At 42.7% G+C, this 14,270-nt stretch overlaps 1 protein-coding gene across 2 annotated transcripts in view; it reads left to right on the forward strand.

Annotated features, from left to right (window-relative positions):
* cpne5a (copine Va) overlaps positions 1–14,270 on the forward strand; it is a 119,891-nt gene that overhangs the window by 93,132 nt on the left and 12,489 nt on the right. For both annotated transcript variants that reach the window (XM_061695065.1, XM_061694974.1), the window contains 4 exons: positions 3,082–3,128; positions 5,151–5,332; positions 7,115–7,242; positions 10,546–10,648. In XM_061695065.1, the coding sequence (XP_061551049.1) occupies positions 3,082–3,128; positions 5,151–5,332; positions 7,115–7,242; positions 10,546–10,648 (460 nt within the window). The remainder of the gene's footprint in view (positions 1–3,081; positions 3,129–5,150; positions 5,333–7,114; positions 7,243–10,545; positions 10,649–14,270) is intronic.

Consider the following 14,270-nt stretch of genomic DNA (forward strand, 5'->3'; position numbering starts at 1 on the left):
TACAGTGGGGAGGGAAAGTTTTCAGACCCCCTTAAATTTGTCACTCTTTGTTGTATTGCAGCCATTTGTTCTTTTTTTCCCTCATTAATGTACACACAGCATTCCATATTGACAGAAAATAAACATAATTGTTGACATTTTTGCTGATTCATTACAAAAGAAAAACTGAAATATCACACAGCCATAAGTATTCAGACCCTTTGCTGTGACATTTATATATTTAACTCAGGTGCTGTCCATTTCTTCTGATCATCCTTAAGATGGTTCTACGCCTTCATTGGAGTCCAGTTGTGTTTGATTGTACTGATTGGACTTGATTAGGAAAGCCACACACCTGTCTAGATAAGACCTTACAGCTCACAGTGGATGTCAGAGCAAATGAGAATCATGGGGTCAAAGGAACTGCCTGAAGAGCTCAGAGACAGAATGGTGGCAGGGCACAGATCTGGTCAAGGTTACAAAAAAGATTCTGCTCCGCTTGAGGGTCCTAAGAGCACAGTGGCCTCCATAATCCTTAAATGGAAGACATTTGGGGCGACCAGAACCCTTACTAGAGCTGGCTGTCCCGCCAAACTGGGCAATTGGGGGAGAAGAGCCTTGGTGAGAGAGGTAAAGAAGAACCCAAAGATCACTGTGGCTGAACTCCAGAGATGCAGTCGGGAGATGGGAGAAAGTTGGAGAAAGTCAACCATCACTGCAGCCCTCCACCAGTCGGGGCTTTATGGTAGAGTGGCCTGACTGAAGCCTGTGCTCAGTGCAAGACACATGAAAGCCCGCATGGAGTTTGCTCAAAAAACAAAACAAAAAAAAACACCTGAGGGACTCCAAGATGGTGAGAAATCAAATTCTCTGGTCTGATGAGGGCGGCACGGTGGACGACTGGTTAGAGCGTCAGCCTCACAGTTCTGAGGACCCGGGTTCAATCCCTGGCCCCGCCTGTGTGGAGTTTGCATGTTCTCCCCGTTCCTGCGTGGGTTTTCTCCGGGCACTCCGGTTTCCTCCCACATCCCAAAAACATGCATTAATTGGAGACTCTAAATTGCCCGTAGGCATGACTGTGAGTGCGAATGGTTGTTTGTTTCTATGTGCCCTGCGATTGGCTGGCAACCAGTTCAGGGTGTACCCCGCCTCCTGCCCGATGACAGCTGGGATAGGCTCCAGCACGCCCGCGACCCTAGTGAGGAGAAGCGGCAAAGAAAATGGATGGATGGATGGTCTGATGAGACCAAGATAGAAATTGTTGGCCTTAATTCTAAGTGGCATGTGTGGAGAAAACCAGGCACTGCTCCTCACCTGTCCAATACAGTCCCAACAGTGAAGCATGGTGGTGGCAGCATCATGCTGTGGGGGTGTTTTTCAGCTGCAAGGACAGGACGACTGGTTGCAATCGAAGGAAAGATGAAAGCGTCCAAGTACAGTGATATCCTGGAGAAAAAACGTTTCCAGAGTGCTCAAGACCTCAGACTGGGCCGAAGGTTCACCTTCCAACAAGACAATGACCATAAGCACACAGCTAAAATAACAAAGGCATGGCTTCAGAACAACTCCGTGACGGTTCTTGAATGGCCCAGCTAGAGCCCTGACTTCAGAATCAGAATCAACTTTATTTGCCAAGTATGTCCAAAACACACAAGGAATTTGTCTCTGGTAGTTGGAGCCGCTCTAGTACAACAGACAGTCAATTTACAGAACACTTTGGAGACATAAAGATATTGACAAAAAACAATTGTGCAAAAAGATGCAGAGTCCTCTAGCACTTAGAGCAGTTTGAATGACTAATATCTGGAAATACCTGAAAATGGCTGCCCACCAGCGTACACCATCCAACCTTACAGAACTGGAGAGGATCTGCAAGGAGGAATGGCAGATGATTCCCAAATCCAGGTGTGAAAAACTTGTTGCCTCATTCCCAAAAAGACTCATGGTTGTATTAGCTCAAAAGGGTGCTTCGACTAAATACTGAGCAATGGGTTTGAATACTTTGGGCTGTGTGATATTTCAGTTTTTCTTTTTTAATAAATCTGCAAAAATTTAAACAATTCTGTTTTTTTTCTGTCAATATGGGGTGCTGTGTGTACATTCATGTGGAAAAAATGAACTTAAATGATTTTAACAAATGGCTGTAATATAAAATAAAGTGACAAATTTAAGGGGTCGGAATACTTTCCGTACCCACTGTATACAGTATGTATAAAATCCATTTGAAGGGTATTCTGACTTAATCCAGACTCCTCAATCACAATTTTTTATTCCCCGAAGTGACAACGAATTGAAGTTTTGGATAATCAGGGAAGTTCGATGCCTAAAGTCCAATTGGCCCTACTAAAAAAAACATTTAATTGTCGAGGCAGACATTCAAGGAAGGTCAGGGTGGTGGAGGCCATTTTAATGGTCTCTCTTGGCCTAGAAATGTCATGAAGGAGGTACTGGTCAGCTACTGAGGAGTATATACAAACAGCTGGAAGAAGGCTCATTTAGGAGCGCAGCCATGCACAGGCACTCTCTTGCTCTTTATTCCCGGGGGAAAAAAGGGAGCTGAGATGGTTCATGCGTCTCTGACATCTCCTTGGAGGTTATATCGGCACTTGGGGCAGATGGTTTGGAAGAAGATAGATAATCCCTACATACAGTAGATAGTAATATGGTTTGAGGATAACCAGCTAAAAGTGCATCAGTGACAGTGGCTCTCCTTGCCCACATGTGAGGGCATTTGCTCATACCTCAAATTTTGGCTCGCGTAAATATCTGAATAAATAAATAAATTGAGGAATAAATAAATAAATAAATGTGATCCCTGCATCTGGTCATGAAACCTAAGGTCATCTCCTTGAACTCTTGCTGACCAGACAATAATTTCAGAATGATGGACAGAGAGACACATGGATGGATGGCTTCATTGAGGGTGGATGGGTGGACTGATGGACGGACGAGTATCAAAGTGTACTAACTGGAAGCACGGAAAGTGTTTGTTATTGGATGGATGGATCTGAATGAAGAGGTTCATAGAAACCTGTTGCTCTTATCAGAAAAGAAGCTTCCTTTCTGAAGAGAGGAACATCCCTTTCTGCTCGTGTCTTTCAGGACGCAGATTCACTTCACGGTGGCCATTGATTTCACTGCATCAAATGGTAAGTGTTTCTTTGCTCTCTGATCACCATACATGTTTTTGACATGAATGGATTTGGAATTGGAACTGTCATGAATTTCCCTTTGTGTTTTCTTTTTTTGCCCATTTTCATGAAAGCTGCGTTTTGATATGATCATTAAATATAGTCCCCACTGGGGTTGAAATCACTGTTTTGAGCATCATAATCTTCTGCTTTGAAGCTTTTGAACAATCTGAAGTTAGTATGGGCTAGCTACTCACTCAGAAGCATCCACTGAATCAAGCTTTCCAGATCAGGCCTCCGGATAGACTCTCCGTGGCTTTGTGCAAAACTCTGCTTTAGGAGTTCGGCATTATCACCTTTAATGGTAGTGGCAGACCGTCTGCAGTGTGGTTTGTCAAGAACAGATCCTGTTTAGAGAAATTTGCCGTTGATAGCGTAAATACGTTCTCGACGATGGAGCCGTGTGTCTGCCATAATATGTACAGTAATTTCTCTCATGGGATGAATAAAGTATCTGTCTGTCCGTCTGTATGTATGTAGGCCTATAAAGCTTCTCAAACTGGAACAGATCTGCAGTCAGGGACAGTAAAACTTCGTTCGGTTGCAATTTTGCAATGCTGCTCCAATATCAACTGGTGACCCATGGGTAATAATATGCTGACAAAAACTGCAAAGCCTAAGTTGTCAAATACTGACAGTCGCAGGTCTGTATCACTCAGGTGATACCTGGGGGAAAAAAAAAAAAAGGAAATGTTATAGCGACTCTTGTGAAACCCTGTGTATACCACTCTGAGGGGGGAAAAAATAAGAAGCAACAACAAAAACACTGGGCCTTTTTTGGTGTTTTGACCATTTTTCCTTTTCTGCATATAAATGCTCGAAATGACAATATTTATCTTAGGATTTTGGTAGTTGCAAAACAAAAATGTTAATTTTACCCAAATATATCCAGTTGTGCATTGTCGTATCACGTTTCACTTTTTACAATGTCATTGTATGACGGATTTTTAAATCGTACATATGTAATTTTGAAATGTGGATTTTCCACTGTATTGCAGGATTTTGTGGTGATCATTTTTCCACACAAATGTTACTCCTGACTCATGTAGCAATAAGTGTAAGCCAGGTGAAAAGAGTTCATAAAATACTTTTGGGATCACTTCACACTTAAAAAAAGAAGCTCAAGTGCATTGTGTCCATGGTGGAGCAGAACTTGCTTCCACAACCAGGGGCGGTTTCTGAAATGGGCAATATGGGCAGCCGCCCAGAGCGGCATTCTCTGAGGGGCGGCACTCTCCCTCCAAAGCCCCAAATCCCGCTCACCCCCTCGTTGACAACCAGGGAGGGGGTTGCACAATTCCAATGGGTGCAAAGTTTTAGGACACTCATTTCTCCGGCGCCAATCAAACAGCAATGCAGGCGGCAATGCACCACCAGCACCCCCCTCCCCTCCTCCTTTGGTTTTGTGAGCTCATGATTGAACACACAAGATTTTGAGATTGGTGGTGGAACAGATTCTCTCTGTGTGTGGTGTTCTGTGTTGATATCATCGGAGTACACCACACACATGAAGACCAAAACTGTCTTCAAAATCTTCATGTGTGGGGTCTGTCACCAGGGGGAACTCATCTTTTAAGATCTGAAAAATACTTGTGTGTACCAGGCCTAAGGCACACGTCACTCACCAGGCCAGGCCCCGCCTTTTAAAGCCACGCACACAAAAGACACTGTATGTGGTATTTACATTTAGCATACGTATAAAACTGCTCTCAGCATAAAGCACATTGTATTGTTGCTAGTATGCCGAGATATCGTACATGGAGATGCAAAGAGTACTGATAGAGAAAATGCAGGTAATTTGAAAATGTTCTGGTGCAGCAGCTGTCATATTAGTGAATTGTAATAAGTAGAACCTTTTCTGCTAATCACATCATGCAACCCAGTTCCACTTCACGCATGTTTAGGCCAAAGCCTCTGTCAGTCAAATCCCGACTTTGCTTTTGAGGGCTCGCATCAATGAGTATTCTCTGGATTTGACAGGCAATCCGTCTCAGTCCACTTCGCTTCACTACATGAACCCGTACCAGATGAACGCCTACGCCATGGCCCTGAAAGCGGTGGGCGAGATCATCCAGGACTATGACAGTGATAAGATGTTCCCTGCTTTGGGATTTGGTGCTAAGCTGCCCCCTGATGGGAGGGTCTCCCATGAGTTCCCCCTGGTGAGTCATGTGAGATGTTAAAAGTGTGAGTCCAATTCATTTTCAGTCAGGCTGCTTCAAATTTTATGAACAGACTTTCAAAACAAACGTTGCCATTGAGATCAATTCTATTTCCAATAATTCATTTCTAATCAGTCTAAACTGTCAGCATCATAAAACCTTTATTAACTGCATAGGAAATGCTTCAGGTAAGATTTTTTTTTTTGCGTGTAAGTCATTATTTTTCTCACCAAATATCCCAGTGGCAGTACTATTCACAAACCTCATTCACACAAAATGTCTTGATCAGTTACAAATTTCAATCCTGAAACAATATCCTTGTCAGTCACTCAGTTGTGTCTAGAAGCTTTTATATGTAAAACATGTGCCCATGACCTGTTACATTTTTTACACTAATCATTAATGAAGGCTTCAACTTCCAACATTACATTCAACCATGCTTTAAAATCCTAAGGTGTACTTTTCCTGCTTTGGGCAGCAGTGACGACCCCTCACGTTATGACAACGATATCACATTATGATAAATTTGGTATTTCTGCATTTCTTCTTTGCCTATATTATTTAGTTACCTTTTCACTCTTTTGTTTTTTTTTCTGTCACTCCCCTTTAAAAAACTTTGTTCTGTTCGACTGAATGACTGTAATTCTGACTGTAATAAATATATCCGTCAGAATACAAAGAAACCACAATGGCAGCTTAAAAAGTCCAAGGCGACACAGTGAAACTGTTCCGGCATAAAAGGGATGCAGATTGACCTAACAGCCGAACAGGACAAAAAATAAATAAATAAAATAAAGCTTTGATAGCTAGCACAAGAAGCTAACGTAGCAGTCTTCCGCTTCACTCAGTAATCGCTGTTGTAAAACATCAAAAACAGACAGATGCACAATCATAGTACTTAGTTTAAAAAAAAAAAAAAAAACCTACCTGAGAGTCCTAACAGGCCAAAGACAATGGAACTAAACCAGAACGAAACCAGTAACACAATCACACCCTAAGACTACATTTTCATCTATCTTGGCACTGAAACACTGTGCCTCAAACCTTTCTGCGAAAACTATCTCAAAAAGCCTTTCATGCAGGCGGAAATTAGGTCTAGTGAATGTTTTTTTTTTTTTTTACATTTTTAAACCCTCATCAGCATACATGCACGGGCGAGCCGGGAAGTGTGCGCTTTCCACACGTATGCTGCACATCATTCCGATAAATGGATCATGCATCTTTTCCAGTGCAAATGAGTTTCTGCCAGGCTGGCCGGTTTGTGAAATCAATTTGAGTCGTCTCTCAGCCGGCTGCTGATTGTAGACGCTACAGAGGGGCTGTCGACTTCTGCTCCGTGTTTTCATTCAAGTCAACAAATTAAGATTCATGGCAGTGCATCATTGGAGTTTGCGTGTCACTTCCTGCAAGTGGCTTCCAAAAATTACATTTTACTCCTCAAGTGAAATAGACATTTTATCGATGTATGTACGCTACGCTTTTGCATTTTGTTGTTGCATTGTGGTTAGCATGTCCACCTCACAATTCTGAGGTCGCGGTTTAGAATCCGGGTTCCTGTGTGGAGTTTGAATGTTCTTTCTGTGCTTCTGTGGGTTGTCTCTTTTCAACAATGGTCACTAGTCAATATCAGTGCTCATATAGACAAACAATGGACTAGTCAAGCTACAACTTTATAGGGGTCCGTCCCTGTTACTGTCAGTTTTACAGTAACAGTGCAGGGACCACAAAAGCTTGGGCTCACTGATGACGCTACTCTGGTGTTTTTCTTTTTCTTTACACCAGAACGGCAACCTAGAGAACCCTTACTGCAACGGCATGGAGGGGATTCTGGACGCTTACCATCAAAGCCTTAAGACGGTGCAGTTGTACGGACCCACCAACTTTGCTCCTGTTGTCAATCATGTGGCAAGGTAACAGCACAGCGACCTCTCCGATCACTCATTTGTGCTATCTTTCAAAGTTGTCTTCAACACGCCGACACAGTGAGGCCCTGATTGACGCTTTAACCCTCCTGTTAGGTTTTCTTGCTCCTGTACACTAAAAATGTTCATGGGTCAGTGTGACCTCCTGCATGTTTAAACACACCGTAGTTTTTGTGAATATGGGAAAACCCTGAAATTAAAATGATACTGTATATATAGTGTGTTTATAGGGGGGAGAACATATAAAATATTTATTTCTGTGGTTTTAAACTTTAGAACGGATCCATGTGACAAGCAACATAACAAGAGGGTAACACCCACACAAATCAATGAGCTTTTCATGTGATGGAGCACACTGCGCGCTTGATTCACCTCTAACAAGCATTGCAAATAAGGAAATTAGCATCCAATGTATTTACTGGCCAGACTACAAATGGGGATTGAAAATGATTGACTGCGCAATAAACACGCCTTATTCATGTGAAATGTGGCACTATTAGGCAGTGTCATAACATGATTTGATTTAAAAAGGCACTTTGCAGCATATCAAGTCATAAAGTTCAAATAAATGTTGAATGAGTGAATGAAAGCATTGTGAGACGTTTTCCATTATTCTCTTATGTAGGTGACATTAGGAATGACGCGGGGGAGGGGGGGGGGGGGAAATGTTTTTTAAAGCATCTGGTCTATTGGGGCAGCCGTGGCCCAATGGTTAAGATCATCGCCTCGCACCGTGGGGGACCTAGGTTCAAGACCCCGGCTGGACCATCCGCCAACATCCCCCGGACTCACGGTTGTGGTGTCCTTGAGCAAAATGCTCCCCGGGCGCTTCAGCTGCCCCCTGCTCCAGTGTGTTTCACTAACATGTGTATGTGTTCGCTGTGATGGCTTAAATGCAGAGAATAAATCTAATGTGCATGCATGCATGTTCATGGCAATAAAAGGTGATTCTATTCTATTCTATGATCTCCATGGCAACAGATCACACAGTTAACATGGAATAAAGTGGCTTTATTGGCAAAAAGGCAAAGGCATAAGGCAAAAATAATAAAATACAGTTCTACAATATAAATGGATGCAATAAATAAATAAAGGCTCCAAATGTGCAAATAATAATATTTCCTTTCCGGAAATGTATAGCAAAACATTTAAAGCGAACTTATTTTATGTGATCAAGCCTCATTAATTTATTTTCCAGCCAATATATCAATATTGCGATTTAATCAGCATTGTTGGAATAACATCCATCCATATGCTGTACCGCTTCTCCTCACTAGGGTCACGGGCATCATATCGATTATTGCATAATAGCTGTATAGTTATATATTTTTAATTGTTTGCCAAGTTTCATTTAAAAAATAATTTCACCACTGGGAAAATATTGTAGATATATATATTTATTATTGCTCCCCGCCGACGTTAAATGCTTTCACCATGATCTCCAACATGTTGCCTGCAGGCACCAGTAGCCCCAAGGGCCACATCAGTAGCCCTTGGGCCTGTTCTTAAAAAATAATAATAATACAAAAAATATATATATATATATTTTTTTAAACACCAGCGATGGGAGATTTTGATTTCCTTGCAATGTTGTAAAAGTGATCATTTGAAAATGTAAACACTTGCAGAGATAAATATAAACATTGTTGCATATAAATATTTACATCTTGTTGATAATTATTGTGAGAAATCATTAACATGATCAGTTATTAACATCATGGTGATACAACGCTTTAAGCAACAGATATTTGAACACAAATGGTGGAGCAACACGTAGACATATATTCTTTATCCTATGAGAAAAAATGACTAATATTATTGTACCTTACTAAGTCACTGAGCAAAGTGGTAACTCTTCTTTGTTTGTGTCTGTCGAACGTTATTATCGTGCCACAAAGGTGGGCACATCAGAAGTAGCAGCACTATGAATTGAATTGAAGCATTAAATTATGATGCACAAACTAATTAATTCTTTACATTCTATTTAATTATGTTATTACTCCATGTTTTTATGAAGTATAGTTTTATGGAGCGATACTCGGCTCATTAAACAAACACATTCCGAAAAAACCTTCTTATTTTTTGGGGGAAGAAACTGGAACGGATAACTGCCATCACCATTCCTTTCGATGGAGAAAGATGATTTCAGATTTCAGAGTGTTTTGAGTTATTCGCGTAGTCACGGAACCAATTAAACTCGTATCTCAGGGCAGCGCTGCATTTATAATTTCATATGCACCTGGGGCTACAAAGCAAATCGTTGAGGGTCTCTGTCGCCAAAATGCACACGAGCTTTCACAACAACAAATCAATTTCCAGAAACGAAGCGACATCCGGGTGGCCGGTGCCAAGCTGCACCAATTCAGTCACCCCCGACCCCGGAAGTGTGAGGTAGACATGCTAACCACTTGGCCACCGTGCTGCCCCGGAACCACCGATGTCACTTCACGGTTGTGACTCCTGCTGCCGAGCACGTGCGTCCATTCAAATGCTTTGAGCCTCCATTGGTTGTCAGCGCCGTTGTTTTGTCCCGCTGTCCCTCTTCAAATGTTCAGGAAACGAGAAGGCGAATGGAATATACCGCAGCGCTTGCATAAACAGTCGGGTTAATTATTCATAAGGCAGCCAGCGCGAGGCCATGAAAGTAGGGCACACTTTGTGGGGCGTCTCCACTGGCTTTGCTAAAAGTGTCTGGAAAGACCTCAGAGACACGGAGCGCTACAGCATATTTCACTTATTTACATTCCAGATTAAGTTTGTGCGGCGTGGGTAAAATAATACGTGTGAAAAGGAATGTTTTATTCATTTGTTTTCTCATTTTCCTGGAAACCTTTTTGGTCCACTTTCAAAAAACAACTTCCCACTGAGAACAATTCTATTTGGAAGAGTCCACACTGTCACCCTCATAAAGGTTACATTTGAACATTATTAGATGTCAGACAGAGCAGCATAGCGGATGAGTGGTTAGCACATCAACCTCACAGTTCTGAGGTTCTGCGTTCTAATCTGGGATGTGTGGAGTTTGCATGTTTCGTCCCACTTTCCTAAAACATGTGTTAGTCTCCAGGGTTACTACACGGAAGGAAAAAAAACAACAACTGTCATTTGGATTTGAAATAACGTATATCTTTTGTGATACCAGTCCCGGTACCTTTCCGACGTACCTCGTCTGTGCCCTGATGTCGGTCGGCGACCAGTCCAAGATGTACGAGGACAAGCGCTACAGAATATGGATGGTTAGGTGCCTAGGTTTCAATACTCCACTGGTCTGATGGTGGTTCTCGCCCCCAGGTACGCAGCGGCGGTGCAGGATGGCTCTCAGTACTTTGTGCTCCTCATCATCACGGACGGCGTCATTTCGGACATGGCACAAACCAAGGAGGCCATCGTGAACGTAAGCGCCGCCGCGGGCTTTCCGTGACCTTTCGAGGCTTCGGCGTCCAGTCGCAGCAGATTGGAGACTCCGTGGCGTGTTTTCTGCTCCACTTGTTTCCTCTGTTGCATTTCCTCTCGCTCTTGTCGGGGATGTTCCCTGTTATCAAGACCACCAGGGAGCCTGGGGTGTCAATCAGACTTTTTTCGAGATTTATATACATTATCTGAAGGGAATTTGTTTCATCCATCTAAGACAGAGCCCATGTAAAGTGCCAGTGATTGTTGTCGGCAGTGTTAGGCAAGCCGCTAACAATTTCCCGTGACTAGACAAGATGTCGCCCCCCCCCGCCCCCAAACATGTACAGTATTCACTCTTGGACTGGCGATTATTTCATTATTATTTCATTTTGATTTAGGTGTTTTTTTTTAACTTTACATTGTCGTACTTCCTGTAGCACTTTATGACAAATGCTCTTTCTTTCAAAGTTCTCTTCAACATCTGGCCCTGAATTAACATTCAGTCATTATTTGTTGCTTGTACACACACTGCGAGTGACATCTGAATATTTAGTGGCGCTGCTATAATGACTGATGTCTCTTTCGTCCAGTGGTGCGTGAACAGTGATGAAAAAGCTAGCCGATACTAACATGTCCAATTACAGATCCACGGGGAGAGGAGTAATGCGTGCTGACTGAGTGAATGGAATTGCGGATTAGTTCGAAATGCCAGCAAGAAGAAATACAATGTGTGGTCACCACAAGGTTAAAATAAATTAGAAGGTAATTGCGTCGGTAAAATACTACCGATATTTTATTCATAATGTCTTAAAGGAACATATTCTGTAAAAGAAACCTTTTCTAATCTACAGTACATAAGCCTGCCCACAAATGGGGGCGAAGTTGTTATGGATGTTGCAGACCGGCCGTGACGTCGAAGCGCCGGTAGAGTTACCGCTATCAGGGCGCTCCATTGAATTGTCTCGGCCGACACATTGCAGAGAGTGATTTTGCAGGTGCTATACTAGTGGTCTTTCCCCACGTCATCCCCACCTTTCTTTTTACTTTTTTCCACATTATTAACCATTTTAAAAGTGTTGGAAACAGCTTGAGAACAAATCTACATTGCTCTTGAATGCTCCACTGTCTTAAGAAGTGATGTAAAACTCCGCCTCTACCCTCACTTTGTGGAAAGGTACGGACAAATTGTCGCCTTCAGATTAAGTGTCTGGATGTTTTTTAGGCAATAACAAGTGAAAATAGTTAGATGAGCCTGTTTTGTTAACACGAGATCTCTGTAATGATTTAATGCACTGAACTATGTCAGCCACAAAAGGTAGGTACGTGCTGATTCATTTATTTTGATTAAACTGCTTAGTCAGGCCATTCTTTTTAATTCTTGCATCATTCACGGCTCTAAGACCTTCAAAAAAGACTGAGAAGCTGGTGTAACCGCAGTTGTTTGCTTTTGTGAGAAGTATTCAAGGCGTTTTGTCTGGTCGAGGGGTGGGCGGCACGAACGCAGACTGTCGTTGACAGCTGGCGCTGTGTTGTACCATTTTAATCAATGACAGCGTAGTGAATTAGATTTTTTTTTTTGTGCCGACGAAATTAGTGATTGAACATGATTTCGAGGTAGCGTTGTTTTGATGTTGGTGCGCAACAGTATGTGATGGCAATTTAAAGGTAAAACCGGGTGTTGGTAATTTCGCAGACGAGCTCAAGACGGAATATGTATCTGTGGGAATGAACACAGCCGACTTCATTCGCCGCTATTCAAAGCGGCCCCTCTCATTTCTTTTAAATATGCCGCATTCGCAGTCTCGCATGGAGATGTCTCTGTGTAGAAGAGGATGATGCGTAATTGCAGCGATTCACGCGTGACTGGAGCAGTATCACTGCTCTTGGCCAGGGTGACAACAGACATGAGCGGGTCCCCTTTTTACAGAAAATACAAAATGAGCTGGTGATAACCCCTGGCGACTTAAATATGTCCGCAGACCTCATGTATCAATTCCCCCCCCCCAGTCATTTGTGTGCCCCCCTCATAGCTGTCCTGGTCAGTGAGATGATTTAATAATAATAATAATAATAATGCATTGAACAACTTGCTTTCTGCAATGATTCAGAGGTTTTGATACCCGCTGTTACATACAGTATTTTTGGAACACCTCTGACATCCACCACACATGTTCACGGACCTCAGAATCTGTCTCCCTGTGCGTTAGACCCACTGGGCCAAAACGTAGATGTAGTATCAGCAGGCGTAACTGTACACCGATTTTCTGCCATGAAATTGTCACTCCGCTGGGCGCATGTCAAAGGACACACCCACGGTGCGCCGAAAGGCTCAGCTTGACGCAGATCGTTCTGCCAAATTGGCACACACACACACACACACAGCCTTGCGCTTGCACGAAAATCAGGATATGTTGGCATTTGCGCCCCGCTGCAGATGTGCCGTCTATGAACATAGAGCCCCTCGGGTTTTCCTTTAAGTGTGGGCGGTTTAAGATCCACGATGTCAATGTGGGAGTTATATGTATTTGGCCTGATCTCATGCCACGCCACTACATGAACTGACAATAAATGCTGCCTTTCTATTTAGTGCATGTGTGGTGGGGGGGGAATAGTTCGTCAGACGGGGCGTCGCACTCACTAAGTAGTTTTCTGAGGTTAACAAATTCTAAAATGCGCCTTTTTCTTGACTGCTTGCTGATGCCGTTGGCAGCTACGGGAGAAGGGATGGAGGTCCGCCCCTGAAATGAGCCAATTTCACCACTTGGAAGAAATATGTGTTAAAAATGTCTATTACTGTTGATTCTTGGAGTTTTATGATGTAAACATTCCACAGACACCTGAGAAGACTTTTCAATCCTAAAAAAATGCAAACTATGTTTCCTTTAAGCGTTTTGGTGAAGAATCCTTGTAACAACAACAATCCCCTTAAAGGGTTGGGGGGGGGGCATCATGGAGCATGCGGATGGCCTCCCGTAGACCCCCAGCAGACTGGGTTTAAAGGGAATTTGCGACTGTTAATCAAACCATTGGAACAGCCACACCTTCCTTTTAAGATCTTGTCTGCTGCTCTGCTCAACGTCTCTGAACGTCATGCTGCTTCACCTGGAACTCAACCTTTCAACTGCACCACTGAATCCTAACTCAGTGCTTCCTCTTTGTGTGCGTGTGTTAATGCGTTCATGCGTGCGTGTATATACCCATGACAAGGCATATCCGATGCTAATTTGGCACTGCAATATTAATTCATATCCGATTAACATATTCCTATATCGACGGAGGCAGCCTGCAGGGTTTCACGCTATCTTTGATGTTTTCAGATAATAAGATCTCTTTTGGACCCTAACGGCGTATTTGCATGCAGAAATGTATTTGAACCCAAGTGGATCCGTATTACAAATCATACATGAGGCTGTCAAATTGTAACGGCCATGAGAGGCTGACGAGGAAAAGCATACTGTGGATATCGATACCAATGGCTCGCTGGTTTCTGCGTGTATAGGGATCATTTTCATATAATTTAATCAATAACAGTAAAGACGTAATATATATAATTCAGCATTCTTTTATATGGTGAAAACAGCCACTCTTTAAGTCCTGTTTTCAAAATGTTATTGATGAGTTCA

Source organism: Phycodurus eques, chromosome 1, assembly GCF_024500275.1.
Source record: "Phycodurus eques isolate BA_2022a chromosome 1, UOR_Pequ_1.1, whole genome shotgun sequence".
Lineage (NCBI taxonomy): Eukaryota > Metazoa > Chordata > Actinopteri > Syngnathiformes > Syngnathidae > Phycodurus > Phycodurus eques.